The 18,096-nt window shown below is 42.0% G+C and overlaps 1 protein-coding gene across 1 annotated transcript in view; it reads left to right on the top strand.

Moving 5' to 3' along the window:
• INO80 (INO80 complex ATPase subunit) overlaps positions 1-18,096 on the top strand; it is a 68,647-nt gene that overhangs the window by 29,690 nt on the left and 20,861 nt on the right. The window contains exons 22-26 of the mRNA XM_064145856.1: positions 429-496; positions 2,025-2,118; positions 3,805-3,982; positions 9,511-9,651; positions 13,925-14,150. Coding sequence (XP_064001926.1) covers positions 429-496; positions 2,025-2,118; positions 3,805-3,982; positions 9,511-9,651; positions 13,925-14,150 — 707 coding nt within the window. The remainder of the gene's footprint in view (positions 1-428; positions 497-2,024; positions 2,119-3,804; positions 3,983-9,510; positions 9,652-13,924; positions 14,151-18,096) is intronic.

The raw sequence follows: 18,096 nt of genomic DNA, 5'->3' as shown, positions 1-18,096 counted from the left end.
TAGCACACCTTCTGTTGTGACATGGTATGTTGTGAGCGTCTGCTTGTTCCTTGACAGCTCTTCATGCTTACCTTGGATGAAGAAACTGTTTGACTGTGGTTTGCTTTTTTTCTCTCTCTGTGACAATATGTGATCCATAGCTGAAGTCAAAGTTAGAAGTGCTGGGGCAGAGATGAGAAAGCCATGTTTGAAGATGAGACTCACTGTTGTACAGGGTAAAATGCAGTTCAAGAAGCAATAGTGTATCTCAGCAATGAGCTGAGAGCAGTGCATGTGGACTGATGATATCATGCAATTCCAGATACCCAGAGTGCTGAAACACAGTGGAAAATCTGAATGGTTACTCTGCGTTTTCTACAGGTTGTGTGATTGGACGTTGAGTTAACACCTTTTTAGTGATTGTTTGGGTTTGTTGCTTTCATTTTCAGGTGGTTACGGGTTTTGCTTTCGCCATTTGCACCAGACCACATCCAGCAGTCTCTCTTCCATAGGAAGGGTAGGTTTACAGTCCTGGGAAGCAAGTTGGGTTGTGCACTTGCATGTGGTGTTGTAATGTGCCTTATCTGGGGGAAAGGACTGAGAGGCCAGATCTATTGGTGTCCTCAGGTAATCTGGTTAACATTTAAAGTTCTGTTATCCTTTGTACTTAAACATGTATTTCATTTGCTCAATGAGGAAAAGATGCAAGCAGCCAGAAGAATAATCTATGACTAACGTATTGTTTAGTCACTGCTTAGTGCTACTGCAGTCTTTAGTTCCATTTTTATGTCATGTTTTAACTTCATGGGATTCACATTTTCAGTCTAATGCAAATTTTTCACAGAATCAATTCAGAGAATCTTGGAGTCGTTTCAGTACATTCTGTATTGAATATTAAACTTCATTGTGTGATGGTTTGGGGGTTACCCCGCCCCCCCACACTTTTGAATTTGCCCCAGCTAACTCAGACGGACCCTGGGAATATAGATGAAGCAATTTATTTACAGCTAGCAAAATTTACAAGCAGCTGTTTACAATATATACAGTTATATACAGAAATATACAAAGGATAAACAATACAAAAGCACAACTCCCCTCCCAGAAACCTGAGTCCCCAGGAGGGGCTCTCAAACACCTCAACACCTCCCCCGGCCCTCTCAACCTTACCCCAGTTCTCAGGAAGAAGAGAGGTGCAGCCAAGAGGTTAGGGAGCAGGGTTAGAAAGCAGTGATGTTAGAAAGATGTGTCTCGGTCTAAGGCAAAAGCAAGAGTGAGAAACAAAAATGGAGAAAGTTTACTTCTTCTTCCCAGAGCTCTCAGCAAGACTGTGAGAGAAGTTGACATCAATTGTTTTCATTTCACTGCCCGTTATCAAGTTCTTTTACCAAAACATTCTAGCTTGCTTCAAACTAGCACACATTGTCAAGTAGAAAGTAGATGAGATGCAAGTGACCCAGGATCTAATCAATGAACAAAAGCCCTGCATAAGCTGCTTGCATTGACCAATAGAGATTGTTATTATTACAGATGATGGATTTTGTAGTGGTTGCTGAAGAGAGCTAATCAGACTGTTGAGCTGCTGGGAAGGGAAAAAATCTGGGATAAAAAAATCCAGAAAGATAACAGCTGAATTACTATACTGAAATCTGTTAGCATGGACCTCTTCAGCTGTGCAAAACTCTTTTCAGTCAAGACAATTCAGATGCAGTTACAGGAGACTGCAAGTGTCTGTAGCTCTCTAACTTCTTTGTGTCTTGTTGATTATTCTGGTCTCTGCATTGGTTCTCGTAACTGGCTTTGTTTTGTTGATCCTTTTTGGCATACCATAAAAGGAAATAAATTTTGAGGGTATAATTTTTGTGTAGGAGGAGTTAAAAAATGAAAATACTTGAATGACATTTGGGATATATAGTGCACACGGTGAGGAGCCATCACGTGTCAGAAAAAGTGTATCTTGAATTGATGAAGTAAGTGTATTGTAATGTACAATGTCTGTGAGTGTCTGTGAGGTGTGTTGGCCTAACTTCAGTGTCTCTGTGCTGTAGGCATCAGTGAAGAAAGCTGTTTCTCTTTCCTCCGGTTTATTGATGTCTCTCCAGCAGAAATGGCAAACCTCATGAATCAGGGACACTTAGCCAGGTGAGGACAACTTCCTGTTTTTTCACTTGTAGTAATTACAGGTGGTCTTAGAGACATCTCTATAAAACTGTTTTCTATACCTTCTAGTAATATAATTTATCTATTGCTATTTAATAGAACAGCTTCTGGGGGTGTTCCTCCAGGCACAGAGCACCATCATGCAAGGCAGTTTTTATGCCTCTGACAAAAGAACATTTCTCGCACAGACTTGAATTGTAAACAAATGAGGTGGTCAGAGGGTGACAGAAGAGTTTGCTTGGCATCACAGTGTAGGTTGCTGGTGTCACCAAGCACAAAACCCAGACTTCTGAAGGCCAGATTTTTGCAGTGCTTACTGACTGCGCTTGAGCGTTATGTTTTGATACACCTGGAATGAGCTTGTGTAGCAATAGTTGTTCTACATCCAGGCTGTATTGCCTGCTTTCCACATGTCCTGTTTTTAATGTGGAATGGAATTCACAGGATTGAGTCCAACCCTCCTGCCAGAGCAGGACTATAGAATCTAGTGTAGGTCAAATTCCAAGGAGTAGTCTCAGGATAATGGATTTGTAGCATCATTAACTGTATTGTCTTAGAAAGGGAGATGATCTGTTAGTGTCCTCTGCAAAGAACAGTACTCTGGCTGAAGTTAGATAGTGAGTGTTAGAAACTTGAGATTAAAAGCAAGTTGTTATCAATAAATAAAGCTGTTTTGCTTAGGGATTTGCAAGTGTAATATTATTTTTATTGTTGTGATTATTTTTGACTGCTGTTTCTTGTCTGTATTTCAGCAACATAGTACAGATTCCTCCTGATCTGTCTGAACTTCATGAGAAATTCTGCATTAATTCTGCAGACATGAGTAATTCATATATGGGGCAGTTTAGAGAGAAGTCAGCATGCAGTTTTAAGTAGTAGCAGCTAACTCAGGCTCAACCCTTTAAACAAAGTACTTGAAAGTGTATTCTGAATCAAATAGATTCTGATAAGCCACCTTAAACATTAAAATAGGAGTAATATAGTGGAAAGATGTCTAGCAAAATTTATTTCTTTTGAGTCATGTGATGGTTTGGGGGTTACCCCGCCCCCCTACACTTTGTATTTGCCCCAGCTAACTCAGACGGACCCTGGGAATATAGATGAAGCAATTTATTTACAGCTAGCAGAATTTACAAGCAGCTATTTACAATATATACAGTTATATACAATTATATACAGAAATATACAAAGGATAAACAATACAAAAGCACAACTCCCCTCCCAGAAACCTGAGTCCCCAGGAGGGGCTCTCAAACCACCCCAGCACCTCCCCCCGGTCCCTCTCAACCTTACCCCAGTTCTCAGGAAGAAGAGAGGTGCAGCCAAGAGGTTAGGGAGCAAGGTTAGTGGGAGCAGGGTTAATGAGATGTGACCAGGTCTAAGGCAAAAGCAAGAGTGAGAGACAAAATGGAGAAAGAGTCTTTCTTCTTCCCAGAGTTCTCAGCGTGACTATGAGAGAAGTTGACATCAATTGTTTTCATTTCACTGCCTGTTATCTAGTTCTTTTACCAAAACATTCTAGCTTGCTTCAAACTAGCACAAGTCAGGACACTGTAAGCCTGAAATTATGAAAAAAATATCTGTGCCAAATAGAGTTATGATATAAATATACTCGAGCCTTTCTTACACAGAGCAGTGAATAACTGTATCTGCTGTGTTGTGTTGCAGGTGGTTAGCTCTTTTCCTGTCATTGAAAGCATCCTACCGGCTCCATCACATGCGCTCCTGGATGGAGACAGAAGGAGAGAAGCAGAAGGGGTCATTTTTTCTGGGAAACAGAGATTTCTTGCTTGATGTAAATTTCCCACTGGCTTTCCCTAACTTGCACAGCTGCACTTTGCTGCAGGTAAGCAAAATTTCTGTGATGTGAAGACAGTAGTAGCAAATCCTCATGAGTGAGAAACTACTCAAATCTTTCTCTCCTTATAAAACAGAGAAAAACATACTTGATATCAGGATGACTTTATTCAATGTAGTTAAAGTTCAGAGTGCTGAGCAGAAAAATAGCTTAACTTCTGTCTTCCTCCTGATACATTTCAAAACCTGCTATAAAACAGAAATCAGTTGATTTAGGAGACTCTAAGATACTAGTGGAGTGACAGAACTAGACTCATGATTTGTCAGAGATGGTTGGTTAAGGAGGAGTTGGGGATGGTCAGTGAGGAGGATGTAAGTTTTGGAGTCCTGTCATGTTTTTCTACCTAGAAAGTGTTTCTTTTTTTCCTGACTAAAGTGCTTCTCAGATTCAGTGCATTGTTGCAACAGCTTCAGAAAGCAGAGATTTCAGCCTAGCAGGATTTCAGGGCTGGTGAACAAACATTGCTAGTGGTGTCTTCCTACTCCGAAGCTTGCTTCTGCAGCTCTGGTAGACTCCAGTTGTGTTTGACTGTGTAATGCTAGGTCATTTTCTCTAATCTTTTGCCTGAGATGTGTGGGAAGGCTTTATCTTTTTATGATTAAACTGTTGTTGATTTCCTGACTTAGGTATAGCTCCATTGATTTGTTTCACTGGGAAGTAAGTTCACAAAAGTGCTAGCACAGTCAGGAAGGCATGTAGTGCAGTTAGCAGATACACAGTGAAAAAAATCTTTTCTGAAACAGTGAGATTGTGCCAGATTTCTCTAGGGAATATTGCTTCTGTTCCTGAGTCTGGAAGGGGAAAGGGAGATAGCCAGAATTCAATTGAATAGTGTGTAGAGGAAGTTGAAATTGAAGAGGCATAAGCAGAAGGAAACCAACTTTGGACTTGGTGTCATGTTTTGCAGTGTTAACAGTAAAGCCAATAAACGGAGTCGTCCTAGTTATCAAACAAAGACCAAGCCAAGTGAGTTAACTCTGGCTGTGCTGGTCTTCAAACATTCTGTGTCTTCATGCCTAGCTCCATAGAATATCTTCTCTGCATAGATTTACTTTCAGGTTTTTCGAGGTTACATTCAGCTGATTGCATTCTGACTGTGTAATGCTTCTTTCTGAGACTACACTGTAGTTCTGTCCTTTGGGGTGCGTATTGCAGCGTAAAAGTAAAGGAGGGGAAGATGTTATCAGAAGTTGTGTGCACTTATAAAAATGACTAATACCTTCTCTATGTGTGGAAAGGCAGTCTGGATTTTTACATAGCCTTTGGGTTAGTGTGTGTGAATACTGAAATGGAAGTCCTTATGCTTTCTTAAAGAACAGGGGAGAGTTAACATTAGAAATGTGAAGTGTGGGATATGCACACATAGGTTTCAACATTAGCAGTGAAACAAAGTATTTGGATAAGCTACAGACCCGCCTGTACCACAGCTTGGCAAGACTTAAACATATAATTTGGTTTCTCCAGTTAATTTCTGTTCTTTGGTGAGGCTGTTAGTTGTGTCTCGGGACATTCTAGTGCTGTTACTATAACCAGTGACTGATGTGACCGGTACCCGTTACGTAGAAAGCAGCCAGCTGAGGAGCAGAGTTCACCAGTGTGTGCAGGACAGCACTTTTGTGATTACCCCAGTGAACCTAAAGGAAGTTTAGCTCCACAGTTATGACAGATATTTTAGAACTGTTTTATAACCTGCATGTTAAGACCAGTTACCACCTGAAGGTACTTGCTACGTTAGTACAATTTTGTTTGCACAGCTTACATAAAGAGCATCTTTAAAAACAAAGAAAATCAAAAGGAGGCACAAAATCAGAGTTGAAAAAATCCCTGTCCTTTATGTGCCAGTCTTGTAGTAGTGTGCACCATGAATGAAGATCTCATCTTAGTCCCAATTTGAGACACTTTCAATGTAAAGTTCCCAGAGGCTTCCTCTAGGGCTTCATAAGATAGTAACGTGTTGAGAGTGGGAAGGAGGAGAAACAGAGGAAGAAGGAAATGGTATAAATCTGGAAAGGCTTTTCATAACTGCTCAGATCAGCATTTCTCATGTAAGAGACAAAGTATGAAAATAAGTTGCTTGGGAAAAAAACACATTTATTTTTAACAGTTCTTTCTGAAATGGAGGTAGCGTCTGCCTAAAGCCTAGTGTAAGTTTCTTCTGGTGAACACACAAATCCTTTGCCATGTGAGATCACTTCATTCCTTTTACTCAGCACCTCCTCACTGGGATTTAATTTGTATATATTCAGTTAGTTACCTGATATGTTGAGATGAACCCTTCTCTCCTTCCCTTTTGTAATCTTCTTTCCATTAAAAAGAGAGTATTAATGAGCTTAAGGTGCTCGCACCCATATTGATGTGTGGCTCTATTAGCAATATAGGAAGGCCTCTTTCATCTCTTACTTTGGATTGCATCCATGTGTTGGATGTTGTACGTTTTTATGTTCTACTAATCCTTCTCTTTGGTTCTTAGCTTTATTGGCTAAGGTATATATCCATGTCAGTGCTGTGGCTGTGTTCAGTTCTGTAACCTTACCCAGTCTTTTCCATGTATGTGACTGGTGGGAAGCTGGTTTCTGCTGTCCCTGTTATATCTGGTGTCTGCTCTGTTCATGAATACTTAATGGTTGTGTTTGTCAGGGAATTCAGGGAGAGATGTGTCTTAGGTGACCTGTTCATAATTTGTACACAGGAAGCATGGTGCTGGAAATAAGGTTGATGACCACGTAGAAGACCTACTTCTAATACTGTGTGCGTACAAAAATAATACTTTTCTCTTTGGATCCATCCTTTATGTTTCTTCCAGGGTACTTCTAATGTACCTTTGATGGCTCTTTGATGCTATCTTACAAAAGAGAATTAAATAACAAACTTGCATAGGTTTGGAATTACAGTTTGTTAACTTCCTCTCTATCCATTTCTGGTGTTCTCGCTTTCCAGGAAATGAAGTTACCAAACTCCTCTTAATGACTACAGCTGCAGTCAGTATGCCAATGCTTGCTGTCATAAGCCTTACTGCAGTGCTCTTGTGACTGCAGGCAACACTGGTTCCTCTGTACCCACAGTGTGTGAGCCAGGGCTGGAACTTTTGAGTTCAAGCAGTTCTGAATCTGTCTGGTAGCCTGCTGTTGCTGAGAGGGAAGTCATGCTTCCTGCCTGACTCTTGCTGTCCTTTCTTTATTCTCAGCTGCTGAATCCTGTCTCCACTGATGTGGGCTTGCACTGTCACATCCCTGTATGAGCCAGCTTAAAGAAACTTCCTTTTAATGGCTGATGAATTTATTCTTTGATTAGATAAGTAGCTTGATAGGCTAGATGGTGAAACAGATCAAAAGACTAACTTAGAGTGGAGGGACCAGGGTTTATTTTCACCTTAATCAGCATCTTAATGAGTAGACAGCTAGGCCAACAAGAAGGGGCTCTGCAGGGACAGGTGTGAACACGTCAAGTAGTTGTTGCTTTAGCCAGCATTACTGATAAAGAATTGCCAGCTGAGTAAGAGCCTGGGTTTGGAGTCACTTCACATTATGCAGCATGGCCCAAGCTTCAACCTGTACTTTTCAGCCCTGCTGAGTGTCAGTGAAATGCCATTGTCAGCTTTTGCTGCTCTCACTTTTTATATAGAGGAGTATCAGAGGCAGGGAGTATCATCTTTATTTTTCCTACCTCTGAATCACGAGTCACATTGGCAGCTGAAAGACCCAGTTACATGCCAGAATTGACTGATTGGTATCTCTTAGGTGGTGCTAGCATCTGTGTACATGAAAACTGTTTTTCTCCCTTGTCAGCAAGTTCCAGGTAATACATGCTAGCTATCTGCATCTTGCCCACTGCCTCTCTATCTGGAAATAGAAAGGGGCCAGAATGCATGATTCATAAATGTCAACTGCTGTGAGCATTTTTGGACATGTATAGGAATGTGTGTGTCCAGTATACAACACGATACACAAGTTGTCTGCTTCTGTCACATTTAAAGCTTCAAACACTGGGATTTTAGAAAATTGTGAGGCTCTGGGGTTAAAGTAGCATACAGTTAATGTTAGTGCATTAGCAACTGGGGCAGAACGATGACAAAGCTTTACATAGTGTTTAGATTTTAGCCAAGGGAACTGCTAGAATTGTCACAAGGGCCTACAATATGCAGAATGATGTTGTGCATGCTAAGGAAACAGCTGTATGTAACAATAACAGCTGGTTGCTGCAAATACAGGAGAATCAGAATAAAAACTTGTTGTTTGATAAAGACATCTACAGTAAAAAAAAATGATAAAAGCAAAGAAAATTCAACTTTCTGTTATTTTTCTGTGTAGAGTTGGGCATCACAGAATCAGAGCTGTCAAAATTGGAAGAGACCTTTGAGATCATTAAGTCCAATGACTCTCCACAGAGGTCTCCTTTGTTTAAACCGCGGTGCCATCTCAGTGCCCCCACTTTGAAGTCAATGTGTTTTTCTCTGTCAGAAGGACACAGATACACTCGTGACAAGTTCCAGGTTTTACATATGAATGTGCACAATATGTGTGAGTAACCAAAGTCTTCAAGATAAAATTCAGGGCCATTTTGTACAGGCAAAGAAGGAAAGATGAGAAATGGTGAAAATCCAAAGATACCAGTCCAGACTCTTTTTTGTCTTTTTCCTCATGCTTCAGAACAGATAAAGGAGTAGCTAGCAAACAGCTTGTGGGGCAGACTAACCAGAATATTCCCACAAGAGAAAATGGCCTCAAGTTGTGCCAGGGGAGATTTAGGTTGGAGATTAGGAAAAAATTCTTCACTGAAAGGGTAGTCAGGAATTGAACAGGCTGCCCAGGGAGGTGTTCAGACATGTGTGGACATGGCGCTTTGTGACGTGATTTAGTGGGCATGATGATGTTGGGTTGAAAGTTGGACTTGATGATGTTAGAGTCTTTTCCAACCCAAGCGATTCTATGATCCTCTGTTTCTCTTGTTATAAAAGCTACAGTCAAAAGTATCTAAGAAGGAAATCTTGTTTCTGGCTCCATCTGAGCATAAAAGCAGGTATTACAATGAGCTATTCTGATTTCAGCCATGTCAGGATTTGAATGTTCTGATAATAAGAGGACACAGCCTTAGGCTGCGCCAGGGGAGGTTTAGGCTGGAGGTGAGGAGAAAGTTCTTCACTGAGAGAGTCATTGGACACTGGAATGGGCTGCCCGGGGAGGTGGTGGAGTCGCCGTCCCTGGGGCACTTTAAGGCAAGGTTGGACGTGGCACTTGGTGCCATGGTCTAGCCTTGAGCTCTGTGGTAAAAGGTTGGACTCGATGATCTGTGAGGTCTCTTCCAACCCTGATGATACTATGATACTATGATACTATACTATAATTACACAAAGCTCCTGCACCTTATCCCTGCAGAAGACATGTAGAGTTTCCTTTTTCAGAGAGAAATACTGAATGGTGAACTGAACATCCGTTGTGTTTCTCATGGGTGAGTACAAGATTTAAGAGGAGTTTTTCTTCACAGAGATAGTGACTTCTTAATCTTAATTTTGTTTTCAGAACCTTGTGTTCAGTAGCCACTGTAAAGCAGTTACTGGCTATTCAGACCACGTCATATATCGAAGGAGATCAGCTACCTCATGTGTACGGTGCTGCCAGGTGACTGAGCTGCCGTCCTTCCTCTGCATAGCCAGTCCACGGGTAAGTCCAAGTGGAGTTGTAAATTATGTGTTTTCTATTGTGTTTTAAGTCTTGCTAGAATTGTGTGCTAGGAACAGGATGATCTATGAGCTTCTTTTGGTTTTGCAGAACTGTTACGAGGATATCCTTTTGCTGCTGTATTCAATAGTGGGATTTTTCACAGGGGAAGTGACCATAATATGGACTGAAGGGAAAAGGGATGTTGTAAGATGCACCCAACAGGAGTTATTCTGAGATACAGAGATTTCACTTTCTCTCCTCCTAAGACCTCATACCTCATTTGGTTAACTCTGATGACAAAAGGAGACTGAAGAGCAAAGTTGTTTTGAAAAGTGTGTTTATTTTCTCTCATTGCATCAGCTTATGCTCTGGAAAGGAAGCATCAAATTGCAGCCTGCAAGGATTGATGACTTGGCATTTTCTAAATGCTTTGTGTATTAAATGGTACTGCTTGGGACTGTCCACCAACTGTTAACTGAATTTTCAAATTACTTTTATCTGACGTTTCCTGGGCTGCCAAAAGAGACCTTTGTAAGTCACTGGCTGGTTTTGCATTCCATAGTGGTGCATTCTGAGAAGGATGGGCAAGATGTGTTTATACCAGCAGGCTACCCAGGTGCTGTATTCTTAGTTACAGTTGGTGTTATTGCTGTAGGCTTTATCAAATGGGCCTGCATGTGCAGTTACATATTGGCAGCTGGAGAAGGGAGGATGGTAAATATGCCTGTGCTTACCACCTGCCTGCTACTCTTTCTCGAGCTGAGTTCCTCTCTGCTTGTAGCTCTAGGGGCCAGGAATCCAGCTGAATTGTCAGTGGTAGATCACTTCCCAACATACTACTTGGTTTAAGAGCAGGCAGTTAATTATCCTGAGAATAAATTTTGAAAACCACTTCTTCAGATCCCTTTGATTTGTTGCCTCTTGTACTTATATTTGTGTTGCAGATGAATATGTCGAATATTTCCTCTACATTAGAAAGGAGGGAGGAGAGGGGCTCAGAAGGCTACATAGGAAAGGGAAGGGAAAGATGAGGAGAGATGATAGCTGACATGCATTCTAGTGAACACAAGTTGCATGTTTTGGCTTGGCTGGTATATAAAAACTAAGTGGAGGCATGGCTTTTTGTTTCTAGGAATACAAAGACTTAATTTTACGCTTGTTAGAAGCATTTGGCAGGAGTGTAGAAGGCCTGAAACAGCAGAAAGAGCACATATGTTGTCAGAAACCGTAGCCTTCTGTTGGTGTTTGACCTGCCACGGATTTTGGGAAGTTAATGGAGCGAATGATAGGAATGGGAGCATATGTTTGTGTAGCAGCTTAGCAAGGACTTCAGTGCTGTAGTTTTCTTTCTATGTAGGCAGTTTTCTGAAGTACAGACAGGCTCAAGTAACTTAGAGGATGAATCTAGTATTCCTGTATTAATTTACAAGCTGTTTAATTCCATTTAGAGTAATACTGCTTGTTTTAGTTCAGTATATCCCAGTGCATCAGAGGTCTTGTGGTCAGAAGTGTGTTTGAGTATCTCACATCTGAAAGGTTTACTTTGCATGGAGGAATGCGAAGAATGCAGGAAGCATTTTACAGTTACCTTAACTAAACTCATACTGAGCTTCTCGGCCACCAGCACCCCCAAGTCCCTCTCCTCAGGGCTGCTCTTAAGCCAGTCACTGTCCAGCCTATATTGGTGCTTGGGATTGCCTCGACCCAGATGCAGGACCTTGTTTAACTTCATGAAGCTGGCTTGGGCCCACCTCTCCAGCCTGTCAGGGTCCCTCTGGATGGATCCCTTCTCTCCAGCACGTCAGCCACACCACACAGCTTGGTGTCGTTGGCAAATTTGCTGACGTGCCTCTGTCCATGTCACTGACAAAGACCTTAAACAAGACTGGTCCCAGGACTGGTCCCTGAGGGACTTCACTTGTCACTGGCCTCCGCTAGGACGTGAAGCCATTGACTGCTGCTCTTTGGGTTCTTTATCCATCTAGCAGTCCAGCCATCAAACCTATGTTTCACCAGTTTGTAGGTCAGGATGTCTTGTGGGACAGTGTCAAAGGCTTTGCTCAGGTCCAGGTAAATTACATCAGTTGCTGCTACACGCAGATCATCCTATTCTGTTTTGGGTGTATCAGCTGCTGGTCCTGGGCATCCTGGAAATAAATATGACAGATTGTCTGTGCCTGAAAGAATACCTGTTGCAGTCTAGAAATATGAACTGAAATGTGACGACTAACAGTGTCCTTTACAAGAAACAACCTAAGTCTGTACCGTTGTTGTGACCATCGGTGTTCAGGCAGCAAGATTTGGATTTCGAGAGGTTCTGCTCCCTCCCAGCTTTGAACTGCAGGTGGCAGCACAAGATGGCCTCAGCTCTGATGCTGTCTAGTGGGTATTGGGAGTGTGTGCAGTGTTTTCTAGCGCAGACACTTTGAGTTTGCAGGGTTTCTTATGTCTATGTGCACAGACCTGTAAATCAGTCAGGTTTTAAAATAGCTCCTGGCAGCTTGTAAACATTAACTTTATTGCCACTGCTAAGACTTTATGCTGCTTGTTGTTGTTTTATTTTGTTATCTACTCTCTGCTTAGGAATCTATTTAAATGATTGGTTTACCCTTGCAAAACTACATCTCTGTGAGATTCTCTTCTTATGAGAACTGCAGAATGGGAGGGGATCACAGGCTTCCACTGAGAAGATATGGCTCAATATCTTTTACTTTGAGTCAGCTGGCAATGTTCAGAGAGGAGCAGCTAGCCTCTAAGATAGCAGGCACTCTGTCCTGAGATATGGGTTGTTGCCTTCATCTTACAGTTCTAAAGCACAGCATTTATCACTGTTGCTATTTAAGCTCTTGTTTCTTCTTTCAGTTAAGCCTTTAAAATGTATAACATTTTAGCATGCAAATGAAATTATGTTATTTTCAATATAATTGTATCACACCAGAGTAAGCCAGGGCAGAAAATTCATCTTCCTTCAAATCATAGAGTCATAGAATTGTTAGGGCTGGAAGTGACCTCAAGGATCATCTAGTTCCAACTCCCTGCCATGGGAGTGCCTCACACTAGATCAGGTTGCTCAGAGCCACATACAGCCTGGCCTTAAAGACCTCCAGGGATGGGGCTTCCACCACCTCCCTGGGCAACCTGTTCCAGTGTCTCACCACTCTCATGGTGAAGAACTTCCTAACGTCCAATCTGAATCTGCCCACCTCTAGTTTTGCTCTTTTACTGGAAAGACTTTAGTGCTAGATGGTGAATTGTTGTGTATTTATATTTAAGTGAAAGTGTAGCGATTGTGTTTGCCTTGGATCATGTGGTTTGACTCCTGGTGGAGTATCTTAAGTAAAACCCACCAGAGTAGGCTGTCCTGGTGTGTTCCATGGCTGAGTTACACTTTTGGGTTTTATTGCTGCAGTGTCCTGAAGTTGTCCTTTACCCTGGTAAGGGAGAGATGAGAGAAAGCTTTAGATTGTACAAGGGGCAGCCTTGTCTGCTGGAGTGAAAGCTTTACTCCTGGATCTCACAGACATCAGGCTTATAGCTGTTTGGCTAGCATTGCCCAATCTGTTCAGGTTTGGGTGGATGATGCAGAGCGGGGGGAATCAAAGTGATGGAACCATTCTAGAATAGCTCCCATGGTGTGAGATCAGAGTTCCTATGTTTGCAGGATTGATCTGTCCAGCTGGCTTGTACGTGCTGGAGCGGGGCAAGGGACTCATAGAACGGCCAGAAGAAAAAGATGTCCTTGTGTTCACTTGCACTGTTTTTGTGGCCCACTTCTGCTCAGGTGAGCTGTCAAGCCCAAGAAATAAGCTGTTCAGAAACAGGACAGTTTTCCAGTTCTTTCTTAAACCCCCAAATTTATGGATCTTCCTAATTTTAAGTTATCAAATTAATTTCTGTTAAGGATGATATTTGTCATCTCTGTTAGGTAAGTACTTGATTGTCAACAGCAAAAATAAAGACATCTAGGGAAAACAAGGGGTGCAGCAAGGATGTTATTATTTTGCTTCCAGCTTTGCTGTCAGTTGTGTAGCAGTTGGCACAAGGAGCTGTTTATCAAAAGGCACATAGCCCGTGCTTGGTCATTTTGTAGGACTTTCTGTATGTGCACATATTCTGTATGTGCACATATCACATCTTTGTTTATGTTATGCCAATCTAAGATTGTTTTCCATTTCTCTGTGTCATAATAATATGGTCCTGTGGGAAGCTACCTGAGATGGGGATTTGGGGATGAGGGGAGATCCAAACAGGAATGTTGTTGTTTTCCTTGTAGGTAACAGCTGTGCCACTGGAGGTCTACTGCAATGATCGAAGTGCAGAATATGAGCGCAGGGCACTAAAGGAAGGAGGAAGTCTTGAAGCAAAGCAGTGTGTCCTCCACGGATCCCCAGAGCTAGCAGCTGACTGGATGAAGCAATGCTCCAGGTTCTTCCCAGAGTATCCAGGAGGGCTGTTAGGGATCAGGCCTCAGAATGGGTGGTCTTTTATCAGGATACCAGGTGAGTTTGGAGCTTGTTGTTCAGCAGAGATGAGATAAATGAGAACATCTGCTCTTCAGTGGTCTTTACTCTTGATCCTGGCGTTTTGAGAGGGGAGCGGTGATTGTGCATTTGGTTTTCCTAAGTGGAAGTTAACACTGGTATCCTACAAGGCATTGCAATTCCATATTCTCAGTCTGGAGTGAAGCTGTCAGTGGATACTGAGCAAATCCGGTGCAAGCTGTCCTAATGCTTACAAACCTTGAGATGGATGTGATTATTAAAGCACAGTCTACTCTCACAGCTAAATACTGTTTTGAGGTTGGAGATAAGATTACAGAAAAGGTAGCAGTCATACCTTGCCTCTAGTATGTTGGAAGACTTTCCTACTGACCAAAGAGATCTAGCTAGTGGAAGCATAAATATTACATGCAGTAGTCTGCCATAAGAAGGGTTTGGGGACCAAGTTCAGAGGAGAGTGGCCAGGAAAACAAGGCATGAGGGATTTCATGTGTTTCTGTTGGAATAAAGAAGAATTATTCCAATTTCCTGGTGAGGTAGGAAAAAAGCACCAGTGTACTTGCAGAGCAAATGCACTTCTTTTTTTCCCTAGAATTAGACTAAAGTCATGCAAGATCTGCTAGAATTTGGTTGCTAATGCTGCAGTGACTGTGATGGGTCGGGTATACTGTCGGAAGGTGGTCCCGAGCAGTGAGCCATCTGCAGAAAGTACTAGAGATCTGAGAGATAGCTAAGAGGAAAAGCAGCTTACAGTGCCAGATGGTAAGTTATTCCCAGACCCTTTTGGGTCAAGGATGTTTGGCACGGGAAGTTAGTACAGTAGAAGGAAAATGGCCTTTTGCTTGCTACAGTCTGGTTTAAGAAGGTACCTCCTGAGTACTTGGAGTCATTTGAAGCCTGTGTGCATTTGTGTCTGTATAGTGGAGAGCTCATTTTTCATGAGCTTGCTATAGATTCATAGCCAGTGGTAGCCAATGATTTTATAGTTTCTTGAGGGATTGATTGATTTATCAATTATTTGGAAACAGAAGATGATTCTCTGTAGCAGAAAGGAGGGCAAGAGTGAAGGGATTCATTAAGGTAGAGAAAAGTAGCTGATGCAGAATAGTGGGCTGCATTCTTTTGGAAATATTTTCATTTTAAGATAAGCAAAAATTTATGGAGGACTCTATAGAGTACAGGAAGCTTTCAGGAGTGAGCGAATAGGTGCAAGATTAGGCAAGTTGTTGTCAAAGCACAGCAATAAATTTGGTTCAGAAGGTGTTTGGGATGAAGGTGTTATGTAAAACGCCCTTAATTTAGGACTAAAAGTGGTTTAAAAACAAAAAGGCAGTTTTGTTTAGGTGGTTTATTTAGGTGGCAAGTGGCATTCAAACCTAAACTTAATCAGAGGGGAGGACTCACACACAACAGGTCAACTGTGTTTACCCATGCAGGAGCAGGCATAGTGCAAAAAGTGCCCGATGTGCTGAAGGAGGCATTTGCAAGGCTAAAGCCTAGCGAGTATCAAATGGAAGAGACCTGAGAAGGTCTGCAGTAAATAGGTGACAAGAAGAGAAGGAGACTCCTCTCTTTTCTAACCCTGGTCTATCCTCTCCTAAACTCGACATTCCCAGTACCCTGGCAGCAGACTCAGCTGCGATCACTGTGGGAATCTCTTGAGGCTTTTCCTGTTCTTTGAAAGAAAAATGGTCCTGAATTAAATGGCAGGAAGTGTCTGAGTCCTTTTAGCATCGATAAAAAGCACCGGCCTCACTGTGAGAGCCAGCTAGCTCCTCACTGACCCCATTGTGCCGTGCAGGCTGTCGGGAGGGGAACTAGGGGTGTCAGCTGGAACCCAGACTTTATCTCTCTTTCCTCTGCTTTTTGCATGTCCAGAGGCACTTTTTCTCCAGAGAGCAGTATGCCCAGTTACAGTCATCAGCTAGAGCTCCTGAGTCATAATCATTTGTAGCTGTTCTTCCCAGGCTGTAGGGTCCCACTGTATCCCCTTGTTAGATGCTTTATGCTCATATCCCTGCATGGCTGGAGCAGGAGCTTTTGGGTTTTTTTGAAAGCTGCACGGTGGGTTTTGCCAGTTACTTTCTGTTTGAATTGGTTCTCTTTCTTCTTTATTTCATGCAGCGCTGAAGAACCTAAAAATTGCATCCTAGGGAGAGCTCTTTGACATGCATTCCAGGACCACTGTCTCCTGGCTGGCTTAAACTTTCACAAGCTCTTTGGTGCGCTTAATTTAAAGAAATAAAATACAAAATTTGAAGCATTTATTTGGAAATCTTCAACAAACATGAAAAATAGAAAATGCCAAATTGCAAATTCTGGAAATCCTGTTTAAAAAATAAATAAATGGTCTTTTTCTTCCTTTTAGGTAAGAGGGAATGAGAAACAGAGGTGGGAGAAACTAGAGGTGGAAGACACTACCCATCCCACTCCCCCACCCCCACCCCGAATAATTTGTGGTGTTTTCTGAAGGTGGGATGAATAAAGAAGTACATTTTCTGTTAGCCCATCCCAGAATTTGTACTTGGCAGCACTAGGTGGCAGGCTTGAAGCATGCAAAATGCTTCGAAAACATGATGGTATCAGCACACTGAAAGGTGGCAGGTTAAGGTCAGATGGTTTTCTCTTCCAGAGATGATAAATCTCTTTGTTATTTCTGATTTGCTTTACAAAACAAAAAAGGCACTTTCTCACCAGTGCAGCCTGCTCTGTTGCAATGATGGACAAGTTAGGAGCTGTTAACAAGTTGTTAACTTTTCAGATTCCAAGATCGTAAGCAAGTAAGTTCTTTACTTGTGATGTGCATAGTATTGCATGATAGTAAACCAGGGAGCCAGCAGCAAAGGCCAGGCATCATTTTCCATTTTCCGTACTTAATTCTACCTATTCTCTCCTGTGTGGGAGAAACTAGCATTTTGCTTCTAGGAATTTGTTTATGTGGTAATCTGAGTCAGTGGAGGGTTGACTTTTGAACAGACCCTGTTTGTTCTCTCAGTTTCCTTCCAGTCAGATGGCCTTTGGTTAATCGTTGTGTTACTTTGTCTTGCGTATCTAGACTTTTCATGGTGCTTAGCTCAACTTAATTTATTCTGAAATAACAAGCAAACTGACCAATTGGAATAAAAGCAGCACGTCATGACTGTGTGGATTTAAAGGAAAGATAACACTTGGTATAAACATTCCTACTGTGCCGTGTTTTGGGCTTACATAGATGTATTTTAAAAGCAAGTAGCCCCAAGTCATTTCCATTTTTAGTTAAATTGCCTAAGTTGAAAGTTCAGTTTTAACTTTGAAACCATTAACTGTTTGCATGTGATTGAGACCAAGCTCTGTTCCAGGCATGGGTGTGTCATTGTCCATTGTGCTGCACTTAGTACAAATGCCAGCCTGAGCTGTGGTCCTGAGTTTTTGTCGAAGCATCTCTTTGTCTTGGCTCTCTAGTTGAGAGATTCCATAAAATAGTCGCTAAATACCCTTGCTCCTGGCAAAGCAACGAGACCACCATCACAAAGGAGAACCAATTGGAGCGATTGGACTGTCTAGATAGGCAGACAAACAAGAAAGAGCAGAGATCTCTTGCCTTGGAGTCTTAGCTAATGAACTGCAGAAGCATGACTCTGAAGTTCCTGAAGGAGAGAGCATTCACAGCACTGTCTCATAGAACAGCTAATCATTTCAAACAGTACTTTCAGAAAGCATCCTAATGTAGATCCCTCAAATTCCACCATCATGTCCTTTATTTATATTGAAGCTAAAGGATATGGGTGTTGCTGACAAGTTTTTATCTCGCTGTTGGAAGGATAAGAGGGAAGCATGCCTTGTTTTTACACAAGTCCCTGGATATCGTGCCTTTCTCTGCTAGTTCACAGTTCTCTTCTGTTGTTAAAAAGCTTTCTTCCAAAGAAGAACCTTGAATAGTGCCAAATGCTCTTGCAAACATTGAAAC

This window comes from Pogoniulus pusillus, chromosome 1 (assembly GCF_015220805.1).
Source record: "Pogoniulus pusillus isolate bPogPus1 chromosome 1, bPogPus1.pri, whole genome shotgun sequence".
In the NCBI taxonomy this organism is placed as follows: Eukaryota; Metazoa; Chordata; class Aves; order Piciformes; family Lybiidae; genus Pogoniulus; species Pogoniulus pusillus.
The sequence above is the reverse complement of the archived record's forward strand: the minus strand, read 5'-3'. Positions and strand labels throughout refer to the sequence as shown.